This window comes from Carassius auratus, chromosome 19 (assembly GCF_003368295.1).
Source record: "Carassius auratus strain Wakin chromosome 19, ASM336829v1, whole genome shotgun sequence".
NCBI classification, from domain to species: domain Eukaryota; kingdom Metazoa; phylum Chordata; class Actinopteri; order Cypriniformes; family Cyprinidae; genus Carassius; species Carassius auratus.
In genome coordinates this window covers 5,650,522-5,667,716 of record NC_039261.1, presented here as the reverse complement: position 1 = coordinate 5,667,716, position 17,195 = coordinate 5,650,522, and the positions used below count along the sequence as shown (strand labels likewise).

The 17,195-nt window shown below is 38.0% G+C and overlaps 1 protein-coding gene across 1 annotated transcript; it reads right to left on the bottom strand.

Moving 5' to 3' along the window:
* Positions 1–13,367: 13,367 nt before the first annotated feature.
* Positions 13,368–16,287, bottom strand: polr3gla (RNA polymerase III subunit GL a). The gene is made up of 8 exons (XM_026288518.1): positions 16,096–16,287; positions 15,856–15,980; positions 15,043–15,172; positions 14,804–14,872; positions 14,643–14,699; positions 14,455–14,531; positions 14,240–14,365; positions 13,368–13,992 (listed from the first exon to the last, which is right to left on the bottom strand). The coding sequence occupies exons 2-8, from the start codon at positions 15,970–15,972 to the stop codon at positions 13,906–13,908; spliced, it is 663 nt and encodes a 220-aa protein (XP_026144303.1). The 5' UTR covers positions 15,973–15,980; positions 16,096–16,287; the 3' UTR covers positions 13,368–13,905.
* Between the last annotated feature and the right edge of the window lie 908 nt (positions 16,288–17,195).

Sequence of the window (17,195 nt, the reverse complement as noted above, 5' to 3'; positions counted from 1 at the left end):
CCGCCCACGTCATCCTTCCCTGGCCTGAGGCTGAGAACAGTACTTCCTCAACATTTATGTACACTCATACAGTCACAACAGCAGCCTAATGTCTCTGGCTTCTGATTGGTGGCTGGCTCTGATCACGCTCCGTCTGATTGGCTGGATGCTCTGAGCATGCTGTGATCACGCTGTGAGTGTGTGGCATCTCCTGTCTGACTCTGGCCTGTTGTGTGTACAACGCGGGTGTCAGCCTTTTAAGGAGCCATGGCACTATCTTATAGACATAAACATGGGAAGATTATTTTTCTTTCTTTCTTTTAGTTAGAACATAATATTTAAAATGGTAAAAACATTTCCCGGTTTTGCTGTATTTTCGATCTAATAAATGCAGCCTTGGTGAGCAGACGAGACTTCTTTTTTAAAAACATCTTACAGACTCCAAACTAATGAACGGAAGTGTTTGTGTGTTCTAAGTTTTATATCTGTAGCTTTGTGTTTTATACAGTATAAAGTCTTAAAAAGTATTTCAGTTATTTGTGTTAAAACCAACAGCTACCTTAAGAACTTATTAAATGTTTTAAATGGGGAAGTGAAGGTCACGTTACTTGTTGTTAAATATAAATAGCTGTCTCAACACATTCAGGAACAGAGAACTGAAACAAAGGCATAGAAACGGATAAAGGACAGGGAAATGGGTATTTGTCCAGATCAGCAGTTAGTGCTATTACTTTGCAAAACACTGTATGCTGACAAAAGACATTGTATCCTAACATACTTGTTACATAAAACCTACTAAAGTTCCATAAAAGTCACAAAAAATGTACAAAATGTTATGAACAGCTAGACAAACTTTGACGTCTGCACAGAAGCTCATTATTACATCATTGCAGGCCATCCACTGACACAATGAGCCAGAATACATGTGTGAAATGATCAAAACAACTGCAGAAATGAACATGTTTTGTGATTGCATACATGTGTTGCTGTGCAGAAGTGAGACACACTCCTCCCATGAGATCGGAATGTTCTGTTTACCGTCAGTCAAGCAACAACACTTTGAGAAAGAGGAAATATCAGCTTTTCAGGTAACCTTGACCTGTGCATGGAGATACAGCCATGCACCGTAACAGAAACAGCATCGGTGCATGAAGGTAGACATCGAAGTGAGCCCATAATACTAGTTTATGTATAAAGTTTAAAATGGAACAGTAGCAGTTTTTTATTATTGCTATTTGATTGAAAGTAACTAACAATTCCAAAGACAGTCATCTTTGAAAATATAGATGAGGGATTCCAAGCTGAAGGTTTGTGATTTAGAACCTTTGTGATGGAACCGCAGGGAGTTTGTGGAATTTTGATAGAAAGCCATTGTTCTTTAAATTAAATAACACAAAAAAAACACACAAGCAAAGCATTACAAAGAACACTAGTCTTCACTTAGGAAAATCAGCAAAAAAAAAATATACATATGAAAATGACAAGAAGTTACAGTAAATACATGTATAATCTTATAAATCATCACTGAATAATATATATATATATTTATATATATTACTTTATACTTGTCTAAAAGTTTTGGAAAAAAATAAAGAAAATCCGACTATAGTTTGGCTCACACAGCCTTGTTCAGGTGCATCCTGGGACACTTTTAAACATCACCAAAGTTATGATATGTAATTTCTTTCAGTGTATCTTGGTCAGGTCAGGACGTTAGGGTGTTTAATATCCCATGGCCTGCATCTGTCACGAGCCACAGGGATTCAGCAGATGCTGGGGAAGTCCTTGGCACAGAATATGTGGCTGAAGTCAGCAACGGTGAGAGCAAGTGATATCACATAACTCTCCAGTTTCTGGGTCACTCTGCCTATGACTAGAGAACTACCTTTCTATTAATTGCACATGATCGTATCCAGAAAGGATCCGGAGTGTAGAAACAGTCACATCATGTCCCTGTTTTCCCTGTGATTCACTAACATGGCTCCACTCTTAAAGAAACAGTTCACACACAAAAATGAAAATTTGCTGAAACTGTAATCATCCTCAGGTCATCCAAGATGTAGATCAGTTTGTTTCGTCACTGGAACAGCTTTTGAGAAATGTAGCATTACATCACTTGCTCACCAATGGATCCTCTGCAGTGAATGGGTGCCGTCAGAATGAGTCCAAACAGCTGATAAAAACATCACAATGATCCACAAGTATCCACACCACTCCAGTCCAACAATTAACATCTTGTTCAGCAAAAATGTGCATGTTCGTAATAAAATGTTTTTGCTTCTGGCTAAAATATGGGTTCGCTATTTAAAATATTACTTTCCCTAGTGAAAAAGTTGTTTGGCCTTTGTCAATACACATTGACAGAAATATGCATTGATCAAGCACCGTTTACAAGCCAAAAGAGTCCAAAACACTCCTAAACTAATATAATAATGTGAGATGACAACAGGAGATGGACTTTTTCACTGGAAGAAGCGTTATTATAGATTATGTCCAGAAAAAAAAAACAGTTTGAAATTAAGATGACTTAAGGATGAATTGGTTTCTTACAAACATGCAGATTTTCACTTTCGCAAGACATTAATTGTGGAGTGGTGTGGTGTGGATTATTGTCATGGTTTTATCAGCTGTTTGGACTCTCATTCTGACGGCACCCATTCGCTAAAGAGGATACATTGGTGAACAGGTAATGTAATGCTACATTTCTCCAAATCTGTTCCGGTGAAAAAACAAACTTGGATGGCCTGAGTCTGAAAACATTTCCAGCAAATTTTCATTCTTTATAACATTGTGTCAAAACAGATCTGAGACCCATATCTGGGAAACAATGCACCAGTTTAGAAACCTTGTCATTGGGTATCTGCATTCATTTCTATAATTTAAAGACATAAATCAGTGATGTTCAAGTCAGGTCAAAAGTCCAACAGTCACCTCTGCTGCTGAATAAGCTGTGACTCAGTCCTTCAAGCCAATATTAGAAACAGCAAAAACAAGTGCCAGCACTTGTGGCTTTATTTAGGTGATACCTCACGAACTGACGAGCTGCTGACAAGCCCTGGTGTGAGGACACTGTCATGATATATCACAACCCTAACTGTCAGCAAGAACTAAGCTGACAGTGACACAACGAGGAAGTGAAAGCACTGAAACATTTGCTTTTTACTGAATGTGTTGATATGTTTGGCACTGTTATTATAGGCAGTGTGTCATTTTCTCCTGGAGTCAGCATGTACATATGTCAACATTTCAGCAGTGCAGCTTTAATTAGGATTGTTGAAGGACAATGACATGAGTGAGAAAGCCAGAGATAATGTGCTGCGTAAAGCCCTTGATTACTTCTATCCTGGTGCTTGTTTAGTCTAAAGTCTGCTGATTCCCCTTCAGTGCCCTAATCAGAGAGCTCGACGCAAACAATCACCACATCTCCCTGCCTTCACATGGTTTCCCCTAAGTAATATTATTGTTGTGCTTTTCGAACATGAGAATTTGGAGATATGAGAGTCGTGCTGCACAACTGTCATGTCACGAGTCTGATACTGCGATCAGGGATCATTAGAAGTGACTGCATGCAGGGTACATTACACTATGGGTCACAACTGTTTCTACCTCATCTTAGATATATTTCAGTTCATCATAAATGCTTGTCAGTACATTCAGCAGTACACTTTAACTATATATATATATATAAACAAAATAAGTCATGAAATTACATATAAAGGTTTAGGTTGCACTTTATTTTACAGTACGTGTACTAACATGTACTTATAGTGTACTTACAGTGTATTTATCTAAGAAAGTTCTGGTAACACAAGGTAACTACATGGTGTAGGGTTAGGTTTAGGGGTAGGATCAGGGTTAGTGCCTAGTTATTACATAGTTATTGTAATTACTATAATAAGTACATTGTATGTACATAAGGAACAGGACTGTAAAATAAAGTGCTACCAAGGTTTACTTAAGTCCTACTTAAGATTAATTACTGCATACTTGTTAAAGGCAACCCTTTAGTATAGGGACCAGTTCTCACTATTAACAATTATGCCTATTATTAAGATATTGGCTGTTTATTAGTAGTTTATTCTACATCCCTAATCCTATCCAAGACCAAACATTAACAACTACCTTACTAACTTTTAATAAGTAGCAATGTCGTAGTTAATTGGTTGTTAATAGCAAGAATTGAAACTTAAAATAAAGTGTGTCATTATTAAATGAATATAATACTTAATAATCCCCTGCAATTAAATCTCCAGAAATATTATATTTAAATAACACTTAAATTCATTCTTTCAAAGTATAACATGTCTATAATGGGTACTTTCTTTTTAAATAAGAGATGCTCCATATGGGAATTCAGTGAAATAGTGAATCATTTGGTAAATATGAGTTCATAGTACAAAAAGTGCAGGACAAGTTATGCACTAAGGTTCAATACTTAGGATTGGGGACTTCTCAAATATATCTTATTGCTCGTTATTAGTGGTGCTTTACAAAGTTTCTGTGACTAATTGATATGTCATGACTTTCAGTCAGTACTAAATTGCATGTTAACACTGCCAACAAGTAATGAAGAAGGAATGCTGGCAGAGCTTTACTCACGCTGGGACTGTTTATTGCTTTACTTCAGTTTCATTAACTGGACTGTTTATTGCAGTAACAAGAATATTGTGTCACAGAACAGAATCAATATCAGACCCCAACTGAGGAGGAAGTGAGAGCTGTTAACTAAGCAAACGGAGGAAGCACATTGCAGTACTTCACCTTCCCTCCGAACACAATAGAAGGGCTGATCCTGGACCTGAAGAAGCAGGAAAAGGGTGGCGCTGACTCAGCTCTCCCATGGGAGTCAGGAGTTACAGCTGCTTACGGAGAATCAGCAAATACATGTAGATAAGCGATTGCTACAAAAACATACAACGTTTGTGGTTTGGTGGAGTCCTTGGAATGTAGGTTTACTTGTTTCTAGTAAAGTCAATTCAGATGATCACTGTGGTAATGAAATGAAGCAGCACATGACTAACATGTGATCAGAGTCAGAGTTAGAACAAGGGAGGATTTCATAGCTGAGAAAGCTTTGCAAAACCTGTCACACACAACTGTATTTAATGTCACTTGTAGCGCCAACTATGTGTACTTAAAGAGACACTTTCATATAGGTTCTACATTTTACAAAGTGCACTTCATAATGTTAAATAAAAAATATAACTTTAACGTGCATTTTACGTATTTATTTATCTATTTATTTCTTTATTGTTGTGCTTTAAAGCAGTGCATGTATTTTGATGTGTCAACTAATAAAAAAAGTACTTGATTAAAAGTGAAACTGAAATGCAGTGGTTGACTGGTTGATACTAGCTCATTTGGAGCAGGAGGCGGTTCAGCACTGAGATGCCATTTTTGCTCACATGAAAGAGCTTAGGTTAAGGCTAAAGTTCAAGAAAAGTATGTTTTGTCCTGTACTGAGAACCACTCATCTGGGCTTGGTGTGGGACTGGACCAGGATGCAGGCACGTCTGTCTCCTGCTCAAATCAAGTCGATCATCACTGCTGTTGTCAGAGTAAGAGTAAGAGAAGGCCGGTAACTCACTGTAAAGCAGTTTCAAAACCTGCTGGGTCTGAGAGACTTAGGTCTCTGCAGAACAAAAGTGGGCGTTTATCACCATGTGGGTGTTTTGAAACTGCTGGGTGTTTCTGAATCATGCAGTCTAAGTGATCCACCTTACCCAACCCCACCCCTAAACCTAACGTCACTATTACATCAACCAATCAGGTCTCATAGTGTAAAAACACCTTGATCTCGTAACTCCCATTACTTTCCTGCAGAGACCTATAGTTGGGGGTCTGATGCCAGCTGTGTCAAATGAGATATGTTTGGGCCTGCTGTAATGTGACGTAGTGTGATGTGAACTTTGGGCCTGCTGTGCATGAGACCCCTAGTGGTGGCTCAAGACTAAGGAATTCGTGCTTCCTGTTTACTATGTCACTCAGCTTATGATGTCTCGCCCATCCATTACACATGTGATTTTAGAGCATGGTCACGCTGAACATGTTCTTATAGCATTTTGACACAGCATCTCATTCTCTTGAGGAACTATGGTTACATGCGTAACCTAGAGACATTATCCCTGTGAGCTGCTGTAGAATGTTGGCCGCCCCATTGAGTAAATATATTTACTCAATTCTTAGTGTAGCGGCTCAAAAGCGTTCGTCGAAGTCAAAATACTTTGAAATTGCAGATCAAATCGTAGAAGGCTTTCTTCTGTAATTTCACGTCTAAGAAAATTTTGCAAGCTTTTTTGCAAAACTTGCAGCTTCATTACCAATGTGTAATTACAAATACATTTAAGTATATGACATACAAGTTGCAATAGAAATTGCATTAAGTAATGAATTATTCATTATCATTAAAATATTTTAATTATATTTATGGTGCTAGTCAGTGCATTCAAAAGTACATTTTAACCGACATAAATACATTTACATTTAGTCATTTTGCAGACACTTTTATCCAAAGTGACATACTATTGGGGAATACTTAAAGCAATTCTTATTACAGAAGTAAACAGACACAGGAAGTGCTTGTAATACCAAGTTTTGGGCATTGTTTAAATAAGCACAAGCTAGAAAGAGAAGGAATAAATAAAGGTGAAGGTTTTTTATGATGAAGTCAAGTAGCTTAGAGAGAGATTAGTTTTCAGCTGTCATTTGAAAATTGCCAGAGATTCAGCATTCAGGATTGGGGTGGGAACATCATTCCACCAGCCAGGATTGGTGAAGGAGAATGTTCTGGAAAGTGATTTTGAGCCTCTCTGTGATGGTACCATGAAGCGTTTCTCAATAGCAGATCTCAGACTTCTGGAGGGGATACTGAGCCTGTAGCTGTTCTATAAGCAAGCATCAAAGCATGTCTTGAACTTGATGTGAGCCGCAACCGGAAGCCAGTTCAAGGAGAAAAAGAGAGGTGTAACATGGGCTCTTTTGGGCTTGTTGAAGATCAGTTGTGCCACTGCATTCTGAATCATTTGTAGAGTTTTGATTGATGGAAATCCAGCCAGAAGAGCACTGCAGTAGTCCAGCCTAGAAATGACAAGGTCCTGGACAAGAAGTTGTGCAGCATGCTCCATTAGAAAGGACCTTTCTGATGTTGTGCAATGCAAAATCGAGCAGTCTTTGCAGCGTGGTCTTTGGTCAGTTGGTCATCAAAGGTTAAACAAAGATCTCTGACCAAAGTAGATGAGGAAATTGTAGAAGAACCTAGCTGGATGTTTAAATCATGCTGTAGAGTGGGGTGGCAGCGAAGACAAGAAGCTCAGTCTTTGCCAGGTTGGGCTGTAGGTGATATTCTTTCATCCATGGTGACATATCTGCCAGACAGCCTGAGATCCGTCAAGCTACCATTGGATCATCTGGTTGAAATGAGAGATAGAGCTGTGTGTAATCAGCATAGCAATGGTAGGAGAGGCCATGTGACTGTATGAAGGGACCCAGTGATGTAGTGTATACGGAGAAGAGTATGGGTCCAAGAACTGATCCCTGAGGAACCACAGTGACCAGTTGATGTGCTTTGGATACCTCCCCTCCCCAGGCCACACTGAAAGACCTATCAGTAAGATAGGATTCAAACCAGTGAAGTGGAATCCCTGTGATGCCCAGTGATGAGAGGGTGGACAGAAGGATCTGATGACTGAGAGTGTCAAAACACTAGATAGATCCAGCAGAGAAAAGAGCACCTGCTTGGAGGAGGTGAGAGGGGATTGGGTCTAGAGGGAATGTTGTAGGATGGCTGAGGAGGAGAAGTTTTGATATTTCTGCCTCAGTGAAGGGACAGAAGGCGAGGATGGGAGTTTTAGAAGTGGGTGTGGTTGGTTTGAAGTCAGTCCTGTGTGTGGAGGGGTGAGAATTGATTACTAATTGTTCTGGTTTTGTCTGTGATGAATGTGGCAAAATCATCAGAGGTTACATTAATCATATGTATATATGATTAAAATAGATTAGTATGCAAAACAGAAGAGTTCGATTCCCACCTTTCACTACTCACACCCTTGCATAACAACCCAGATTTCCCCCCGGGGATGAATAATGGCCTTATACATTTGAAAGACAAAGGGATACATGTCATAGGAGATATGATGGAGAATAAACAGCTTCAATAAGACCCTCTTTTTGTTTTACCACCAAATACGCAGCTACATAACAAAAAATCTCAGAGTCTATTCAAATAGTTTCTGCGTATCCCCAATTGAGGAACAATTAAATAAACTTACATCATCTCGATCTGCATCCAAAATGTTCTATTCTATTTTAATAAGAGCAAACACAGACAACTCAGATAAAACCAGGGTGTTATGGGAAAAGCACTTTGGTGAAGAAAGTCAGACAACTGATTGGGAGGCTGTATGTGAGATGCCCTCTGCAATAAATGTAAAAGACTATAAGGAACCCTCTTCCACTGCTTCTGGAGCTGTTCAACAATAAAACAATTCTGGATGGGCGTCCTAAGGGAACTTGAAAGCATATTTCGCTGTTCATTACAATTGGGACCAAAGACATTTTTGGGGGGTATTTTTTTTGCTTGGTATGAGTCAGGAACTCCTGTCCAAATTCCAAGGGGCCCACCTTCTTCAAATCCTACTCCACTGTGCCCACAAATGCATACTTGTTTGTTGGATAACAGACCAAGCCCCATCAATGGCACAGTGGATTTACACAGCCAAAGGCCTTATTCCATGTGAAGCTTTTTCAACAGCATTAAAAGATAAACCTTTTAAATTTTATAAAATATGGGGCCCCTTCTACACTTATCTTGGGGCGGGAGAGACACATCTCAGTGCGCACGATTTACTAATTTGTTCCCTCACTGTACTAAAACATTTACTATTACTAAACGATTAATAAACGATTACTATTGCGTTCCCTCGATAACTATAGCGTTCCCTTGATTTGCTAAATTGTGTGCACGATTTATAAATCGAGTGTGTTTAAACCATGTCAATGTCAAAAGCTTTTTTTTTTTTTTTTTTAAAAGGGGAAAAAAAGAATGCATACTCCTAATGCAACACAAGTATGCAGTGCATTTTTATTGTTACCCACACAGCGTACATAAACATAAACTATTTTCTTCTACAGTAAAAATTATATTATTTTGAATCTAGCTGAACAAAATCTGCAGCATGCTTCTCTCTTTAGTCTTTACAGGGTCAAATTCAGGCCAGATGTAACAACAGACAAGGAGATCTGATCTTGTCAATTACCATAAAGTACATTTAAAGTATATTAAAGTACGTTAAAGTTTAATCTGAGCACAAGCCTGTGCAGACGTTCACACTGCTGTAAGAGGCCCGTTTCCCAGGCCTTTCTCTTTCTCACCACAGCAGAATCCTCTCTCTTAGTTTAGCGAACAGGATTGACGCAGCACAGCATGATGGCCTAAATCTGCTCATCCTGACCTCATTCTGGCGTTCTGCCAAGAAGCTGACTGCGTGTAATACCTTGAAGTTCACCAGACGTGGCCTTGGGCCGAGAACGTCAGGTGATGACAAGAGTGACAAAGCAAACATCCAAGCGACTAATCATTTTACCTCACTTCCCTTTTCAACAAGGACATTTTTACATCATTTTAAAGACATTTTAATTTTCACATCAAAAGATTTTGGTGGTGTCGCCATAATTTACATTCATGAAAATGAGCAGCAACAATGATGCGCCGACAACCAATGGGAGCGCAGACAGTTCTGCCAACACAAATCCTTCAATTATACACCTATGATAACAAAGAGGTTACAACGGTGTTACAGTGCCGCCCTGGGAACTTGATCAAGGTTTGGTGGCAATCTGTCATGTTGAAATGAGTAACGCTGTGGAGTGAACTGGGAGTTAATGCAGGGCAGGTCACATATATGTGGGGTTTGTTATCTTTAGCATTAGCATTTAGCTTGATACTGACCTACAGAACATGTTGTTTGAGTTCACTTCACTTTTATGTTCATCCTGCTTGTCATTTTTGACGTTCAAAGCACTGGTTTTATGGACCACATGAATATCAGTCAGCATCTGGTTGGTTGACCTCGGGTAAGTGAGATGAACACAGCAAAAATGACGTGTTCAAATGTGAAAGGCATACGTTTTGTGGATGTACACCGTGTTCTCTCTGTCTCACCACAAAAGCACACTGAGTACACAGCAGCGCTTCTGCGGAGGAGGAAGTCCCACAATCACACGTACATGTTCACACATTTTGTCAAAAAGCAGTTTCACATATATTTACGTAATCATAGCCAAGAAAAATAATTGAGTACCATGAGTCTTACAAATGGAGAAACTCTACAACTAAAAGCTAACAGTAAGGCCGCAAAAAGTGTCAGCCAAACATTAGTTTCATACATTTCATTGATAAAAAGATGAGGGCTATATTTAATGAAAGCATTATAATACACATTTAATGGCATAGACATTATGTAAAAGTTTGAACATTGAAAACAACCAACCCATGCTAAGCTTAACGATATAAAGCCTACTATTTCAGGCAAAGGTCTCTAAATTATTAACAGAATTGAAACTTTACTGTTGTACACAATGAACTACAGGCTTTCTTTTGTCTGACTGATAATTCATACTTAACAAAAAAAGTAAAATGCGTTTTAGCATAACTGTCATGGTTCATGTGTCTTTTTTTCTTTCTGTGAAATCTTTACAGATTTTAGAAAGTAAATGCAAGAATATCTTTTAGATTAAGTTATTAATAAGTTATTAATATTTGGAGATAAACACTTACTGGACTGAAGGAAGAACACTTACTGAAATTTTGTTTTGTGTAACTAAAGAGATTTAATTATAAAATTAAGCATATAAAAATATTACAGTACAAGCTATGATAAATTCATTTTACTCTTTGCCCATATTAATATTAGCATATGCACTGAATTATATATTTTGCATGTTTGCAAAATTCTCATTATCATACATGTTTGCATATGCAAAAAAAAAAGAAGAAAATTTTTTTTTAAAAAGATTTTGTCCAAAAAACAAAAAGATCACAGTACCAGTACAGTAAAATGGTTTATGTTTAGTGTGCATTTATCACCTCCAGGCATTTATCTTTGCTATAAGCAGTGCTCCCTACTGTTTATTCAACACAGTCACATGCTGGTACAAAGGCATTCAATAAGTAAACCAGATCTCCCACGTCTCTAGACTGGTGTTAGTTTATGTCTCAGTTGTGCTTTAGGTCACAGCACAGAGAAGCGTGGGTGTTTGTGCAGGCGACTCGTCTAAATATGTTTCAGTTTGTTATACTTCCCACCCCTGTCCTCCACGGCGTGTGACATACATTAAATAACATGTTTTTCTCAGGCCTTGACGGAAACTGCTGCATTAATATTCTGCACGCTGTAACTGTGTGTAGGGCCAATGTACGTGATGCAATGCATGCACAGTCTATAAGAGCTACAGAGGTCGGTACATGGAAAAAAAAGGATCTGTTTGAGTCAGAGGTTTCAAACAAACGCATGTGCCTTAGTTTCTATGATTTTAACCCCATGCAGCATGTCAGCCGTTTTCTTCTTCATTTCACTCCACTGATTTAACACTTACTTTGTGAAACCTCAAACCTCAAAGACCATCACTATACACACATTCCACTTTTTTCTTCATTTTCCCTTGACAAGTGTCTGATTGATGTAAGTGTGTACAGGTGCATCTCAATAAATTTGAATTTCATGGAAAAGTTTATTTCAGTAATTCAACTCAAACTGTAAAACTTGTGTAATAAATTAAATGCACGTAGACTGAAGTATTACTAAAAGTAATTGTAATTGTGATGATTTTGGCTCACATATAACACAATCTTGACAAATTAGAATATAGTGACATGCCAATCAACTCAAAACACCTGCAAAGGTTTCCTGAGGCTTAAAATGGTCTCACAGTTTGGCTCACTTGGCTACACAATCATGGGGAAGACTGCAGATCTGACACCCTTCACAAAGAGGGTAAGCCACAAACATTCATTGCCAAAGAAACTGGCTGTTCACAAAGTGCTGTATCCAAGCATGTTAACAGAAAGTTGAGTGGAAGGAAAAAGTGTGGAAGAAAGCCTTACGAGGATTGTCAAGCAATGTCAATTCAAGAATTTGAGTGAACGTAACAAGGAATGGACTGAGGCTGGGGTCAAGGCATCAAGAGTCACCACACACAGATGTGCCGAAGAATTTGATGAACCACAGACAACCTCAGAGGCATCTTACCTGGGCTAAGAGAAGAAGAACTGGACAGTTGCCCAGTGGTCCAAAGTCCTCTTTTCAGATGAGAGCAAGTTTTGTAATTCATTTGGTCTTAAGAGTCTGGAGGAAGTTGCTTGTCCAGTGTTAAGTCTGTGATGATTTGGGGTGCAATGTCATCTGCTGGTGTTGGTCCATTGTATTTTTCTTTTTAAAATCAAAGTCACTGCATCTGTTTACCAAGAAATCTTGGAGCACTTCATGCTTCCTTCAGCTGACCAGCTTTTTGAAGATGCTGATTTCATTTTCCAGCATGATTTTGCTCCTGCCAAAAGCACCAAAAGTTGGTTAAATGACCATGGTGTCGGTGTGCTTGACTGTCCAGCAAACTCACCAGACCTGAACCACAGTGAGAATCTGTGAGGTATTATCAAGAGGACGTTGAGAAACAAGAGACCAAACAAAGCAGATTGGCTGAAGGCCACTGTCAAAGAAACCTGGGCTTCCAGACCACCTCAGCAGTGCCACAAACTGATCACCTGCATGCCACGCTGAATTGAGACAGTAATTAAAGCGAAAGGAGCCCCTACCAAGTATTGAGTACATGTACAGTAAATGAACATACTTTTCAGAAGGAGAACAATTTACTTTTTTTTTTTTTTTTTGGTCTTATGAAGTATTCTAATTTATTGAGATGCACCTGCATACATGAATCAGATTTTTATTATTATTCCATTACTAGACTGACTGATATTGCACATTTCCTTTTTCTTGTCATTACTTATAGTAATGTGTATAGTATAGCACGTGAACACAGTCATGCCAATAAAGTACTTCAAAATGATTGGATATGAATTAAGCTTATTGTTAGAGGGGAGCTGATATCTTTATAACAAAACTTTTAGCTTGGCAAAATGCTGCTGCACAAACAGCATAAATCTGTCACTGAGGAATGCTCCAGTACAATAAAATCAAATGAATACCACTGCACTCTTTAGCATGCATTTCAAATGATAAAACAAAAGGGCTTAGAGACAAATATTTCATAAAATAGCATAAAAAAGATGTAACAAGTTGACGTTTTGTAAAGTCCAGCATGTGCAGTTCTGAACTCAAAGCACTAAAGCTTATGCTACTTTGATATTACTTTGTGAAATCATGCGTGGACTGTAAAAGCGTTTTAACCATGTGATTTATTGTAAAAGCTCATTGTAGTTATAGTTCATACACTGCAGATAAACATTGCCACCTGCCGGCTGTCTGATGATACAACTCCAGCTCACATTAAAATTGTGACACACACACACACACACACACACACACACACAGCTTAAAACAGATGGAGTCACACTTTTGCATCTGTAATTCACAATTCAAGGCATTATCAGGTGTAAACATGAGATGCATTAAAATACAGTAAAAACGGTCTGTAGTTTCCTCCCCTGTCTGACAAAAATGAATAACGGCTTCTGTGCACTGCCTTTTTAAACAGCTTTCCAATCACTGTAATAACACAAATCTTTGGGTTACATCCCAGCACTGTTGGAATAGCAGCAGAATCTGTATCGATCATGATCTGTTTATGTGAAGCAGCTTAGAAATCAGTCACAATCAGATTCAGTGCCACATGAATTAAGACGCTCCTTCCTGAAATATATACTTTCACTCAGACATCTTCCCTGACTTTAAATAAAGCGTCTCTTAAAACACATTAGTAGACAGCCTCATCCATATTGTCATCACTGTCTGCTCCGAAATCCTCTCCGTTGTCAAAGTAAGACATGATGTAGTCCGTCTCCTGAAACACAGCACACACGTTCTGCTGTTAAACCAGCTTTGATAAGTTGATATTTAGAAATGACATTTCAGCCATCACACTTGATTTGCTCTGAAGAACACAGACGGAGATATTTTGTAATAAGGCTAAGACACTTTGTCCATGTAGCCAAAAACTAACACAGATTTCCTTTCGTGTTCGAGAAAGACATATATTACATACACATGACAACACCACAGAGACTGTATGTTATCTATTAAATTCTTACATCTTCAATCTCCTCTTCGTCGTACTCTTCATCCGCATCCGGCTCCTCCTCCTCCTCATTCTGTTTCTTCTTCTCTTCATCCTCCTCTTCCTCAGAATGCTGCTCTTCTTCTCTTTTCTCAAGCGTCTAAATGCCATTCAGACGATATTAACATTAGTAATGTGCTGCATACACAATAAACAGCAAGAACACTGTTTGTTTCCTGTGACTTGTACCTCTAGTTTTTGGAGAACCTCTTCTTTACCAGCAGCTACTTTTGGTTTTCGTGTGAGTTGTGGCTTGGCACCTATGACTTAAAACGGAGCAGACGTATTGAAAAACACGGTTTACTTATATTATATCATGCATTAGAATTAATATCAAGACTGTGGAGCAACACACATAAAAACACAGTCTCTTTCACCTGTTTTCCGTGGCTTCCGTACTTTAATGCAAAGCTCTTTTGGCATTCGGCTCCAGTCTGGAATGAAATTGAATATTTGGGGGGGGCAAAAACTTGCTTTTTAAAGCATTTGAATATAAAACTATTCGGCTGTAGCGCAAAAACTAAAGAATAGTACTCACCTGGGCTCCATTCAATGCAGTTGTTCTTCGGCTCTCCGTTTTGATATTTATCAGAGTAACGCGCCACATCTAAAAAAAGAAAACAATACAAACCTGATCTTCAACAATCAATGCAGTCGACAGTTCAAATGCAAATCAAGAGACTGCAGGACCTCGTTCTCTAAGTCAAGCTGCATCTTCAGAACTGGCCACTCTTTATACACCAGTGTATCAGCACACGTTGCCTCGCCCCGTCTTACCTGTCTTTGTCCTGGCTGCCTTTATGTGGAACGGCAGGTTCTTGCTGGAGGCTCTCAGCTCCTGCTTCAGAGCGAGCATGTAGTCCACCTCTTCTCCTGCGTGCAGGGGCACTGGCCTAAACTGCATAGGCTGAATGAACAATAATATGATTATTTATATTAAATAATATTAAATCATCATTGTTAGAAAGACAGTCATAAAGGTAAATGAAAATAAAATAATTATATAAAAAGTTATTTAAGTTATTCTACAAATAATAAATAAGAAAAGAGTTTAATAATAAAAAAATATGAAAACTTCAATTAAAAAAATATATAAAATAAAAATCATTACTCCCAAACGCAAAAAAGAAGCAAAAACAGCTTGTGTTTAAAAAAAGAAAGAAAGTCATACAAGTAGATGGCCAAAATAACATAGACTAAAGGAAAAAGAGTATAAAATATAAATTTTAAAGTAAAAAAAGTAATTAGATATCAATGTAAGTACATTAAATAATTAATTTTTTACTGCCAAACGCAAAAAGGAACAAAACAACATACACCAAATATATATTTTTTTTAAAAAGAAAGAAAGGAAAAACAAGCTTTTAAGATGTAAATAATAATCAGAAATAAAATGATAATAAAAAATAAAAAAACGTTACATACAGCAAACCCCATGCAATATGTTTTGGACAGTTAAAAAAAGTATTCTCAGAATAATCCGGTTTTATAAACCAATAATAAGACATTAATAGCACCACATCTGTGTAATAACAACCTATGAAGTTACACTACCATGTAAAGACACTGGGTTTGTGATTGAACACTTACAGGGAAGAGTGGAGAGGGTGTGTGTGCAGTAGAGGGTAAGGAGTCCCCTCTCCCAAACCCCAGCGCGTCCACACTGAAGGAGAACTGAGTGCGTCCTCGACCTCTGCTGCCTGCCATCACTGCACCTGGACAATCATCACATGACTGAGACCACATCACCAAACTGGAGATACCACATCCACAGCCACGGAGGACATTACTTAAAGCATTCATTGTTAGATCAGTCACTAAACGGCTTACCTCAAAATGTGTCTCGTGTTCAGTGGATCGCATTCATAGAGTGGTCCTTCCGAAACAGCCTCTTATGAGTCCAATAAACACGCGCACAGGTCACCAGCAGCCTGCTGAGAGTGAGGCCACGTGCACCCGAACACGTGGTAGTTGTGTTTACATCCGGCACGTGTGCACATGTCTTCCGCCTCAGATAAAAGTCCAGACAGAAACACTGCTCGCTACGAAGTTCCTATTACAAATTATCGTTATTACGAGGTTATTAACGATTGTTAATAGGATTCAAAATTAAGATTTATCTTTGGATGCAGCAGATAAAACATCCCTACATGAGCTGAAATAAGTAAATGATGGGAAAATGAGAATATCTGATCTGTTACTGTAAGATACTCCTTCCGTGTGATTCCAGGGCTGCGCGTCATCGGGGGGCGGGGTCTAGCGTTAATATAATAAGAGTCTTTTTAACTGAGACATATAGATATACTATGCTGAATATCAAATGTAAATAATATATAAATAACCGTTATCCCATTTTAAAGCTGTTGCCACAAGAAGATTTTCCCCAATTGCTCAACACTGATCAGGATGCGCCAATAAGATTACAATATAAAACTATTATAACAGTTAAAAGAATAACTTAAGCATTTTTATAAAGATTGTGCGGATTTTTATGAAAAAGTCCAGTATTAATCCTGAAAAATGTAAGGGTCATAATAGATTTAAACGATTGCAAAGTCTTGAGATTTGAAGATTTTCTGAGTATCACGCGCCCCCTGAAGGAGAAGAACTATACATGTGCTAGATTGCAAAAGGGTGATCATTTTAGATATATCTAGAGATTATTTTCTTTATTATTTTGTAATTATTATTAACAGTTATTCAGCAACATATTTAACAAACCCAAAACATATATGAGTTAAGTTCAAAAGTTCACTCAATTCATGTGTTTAACTCAAAACAACTCTGAGAATATTTACTAAAATAAACTGTACCACATATTAGAAATGTGACTTGAACATGTTATAACAAATAGGTGAACCAAAAGACTTAATAAAAGGAACAATTAATATATGGTAAAAAAAAAAAAAAAAAAAAAAATCCTGTCTATA

Bases quoted from the DNA above. Each gene is read 5' to 3' on its own strand.
- polr3gla (XM_026288518.1), bottom strand. From the start codon at position 15,972: ATGGCAGGCAGCAGAGGTCGAGGACGCACTCAGTTCTCCTTCAGTGTG. The intron at 15,173-15,855 runs GTAAGTGTTCAA...TTGTTCATTCAG, and splicing joins CACCCTCTCCACTCTTCCCT to CCTATGCAGTTTAGGCCAGT. The intron at 13,993-14,239 runs GTAAGAATTTAA...GCTGTGTTTCAG, and splicing joins ACGAAGAGGAGATTGAAGAT to GAGACGGACTACATCATGTC.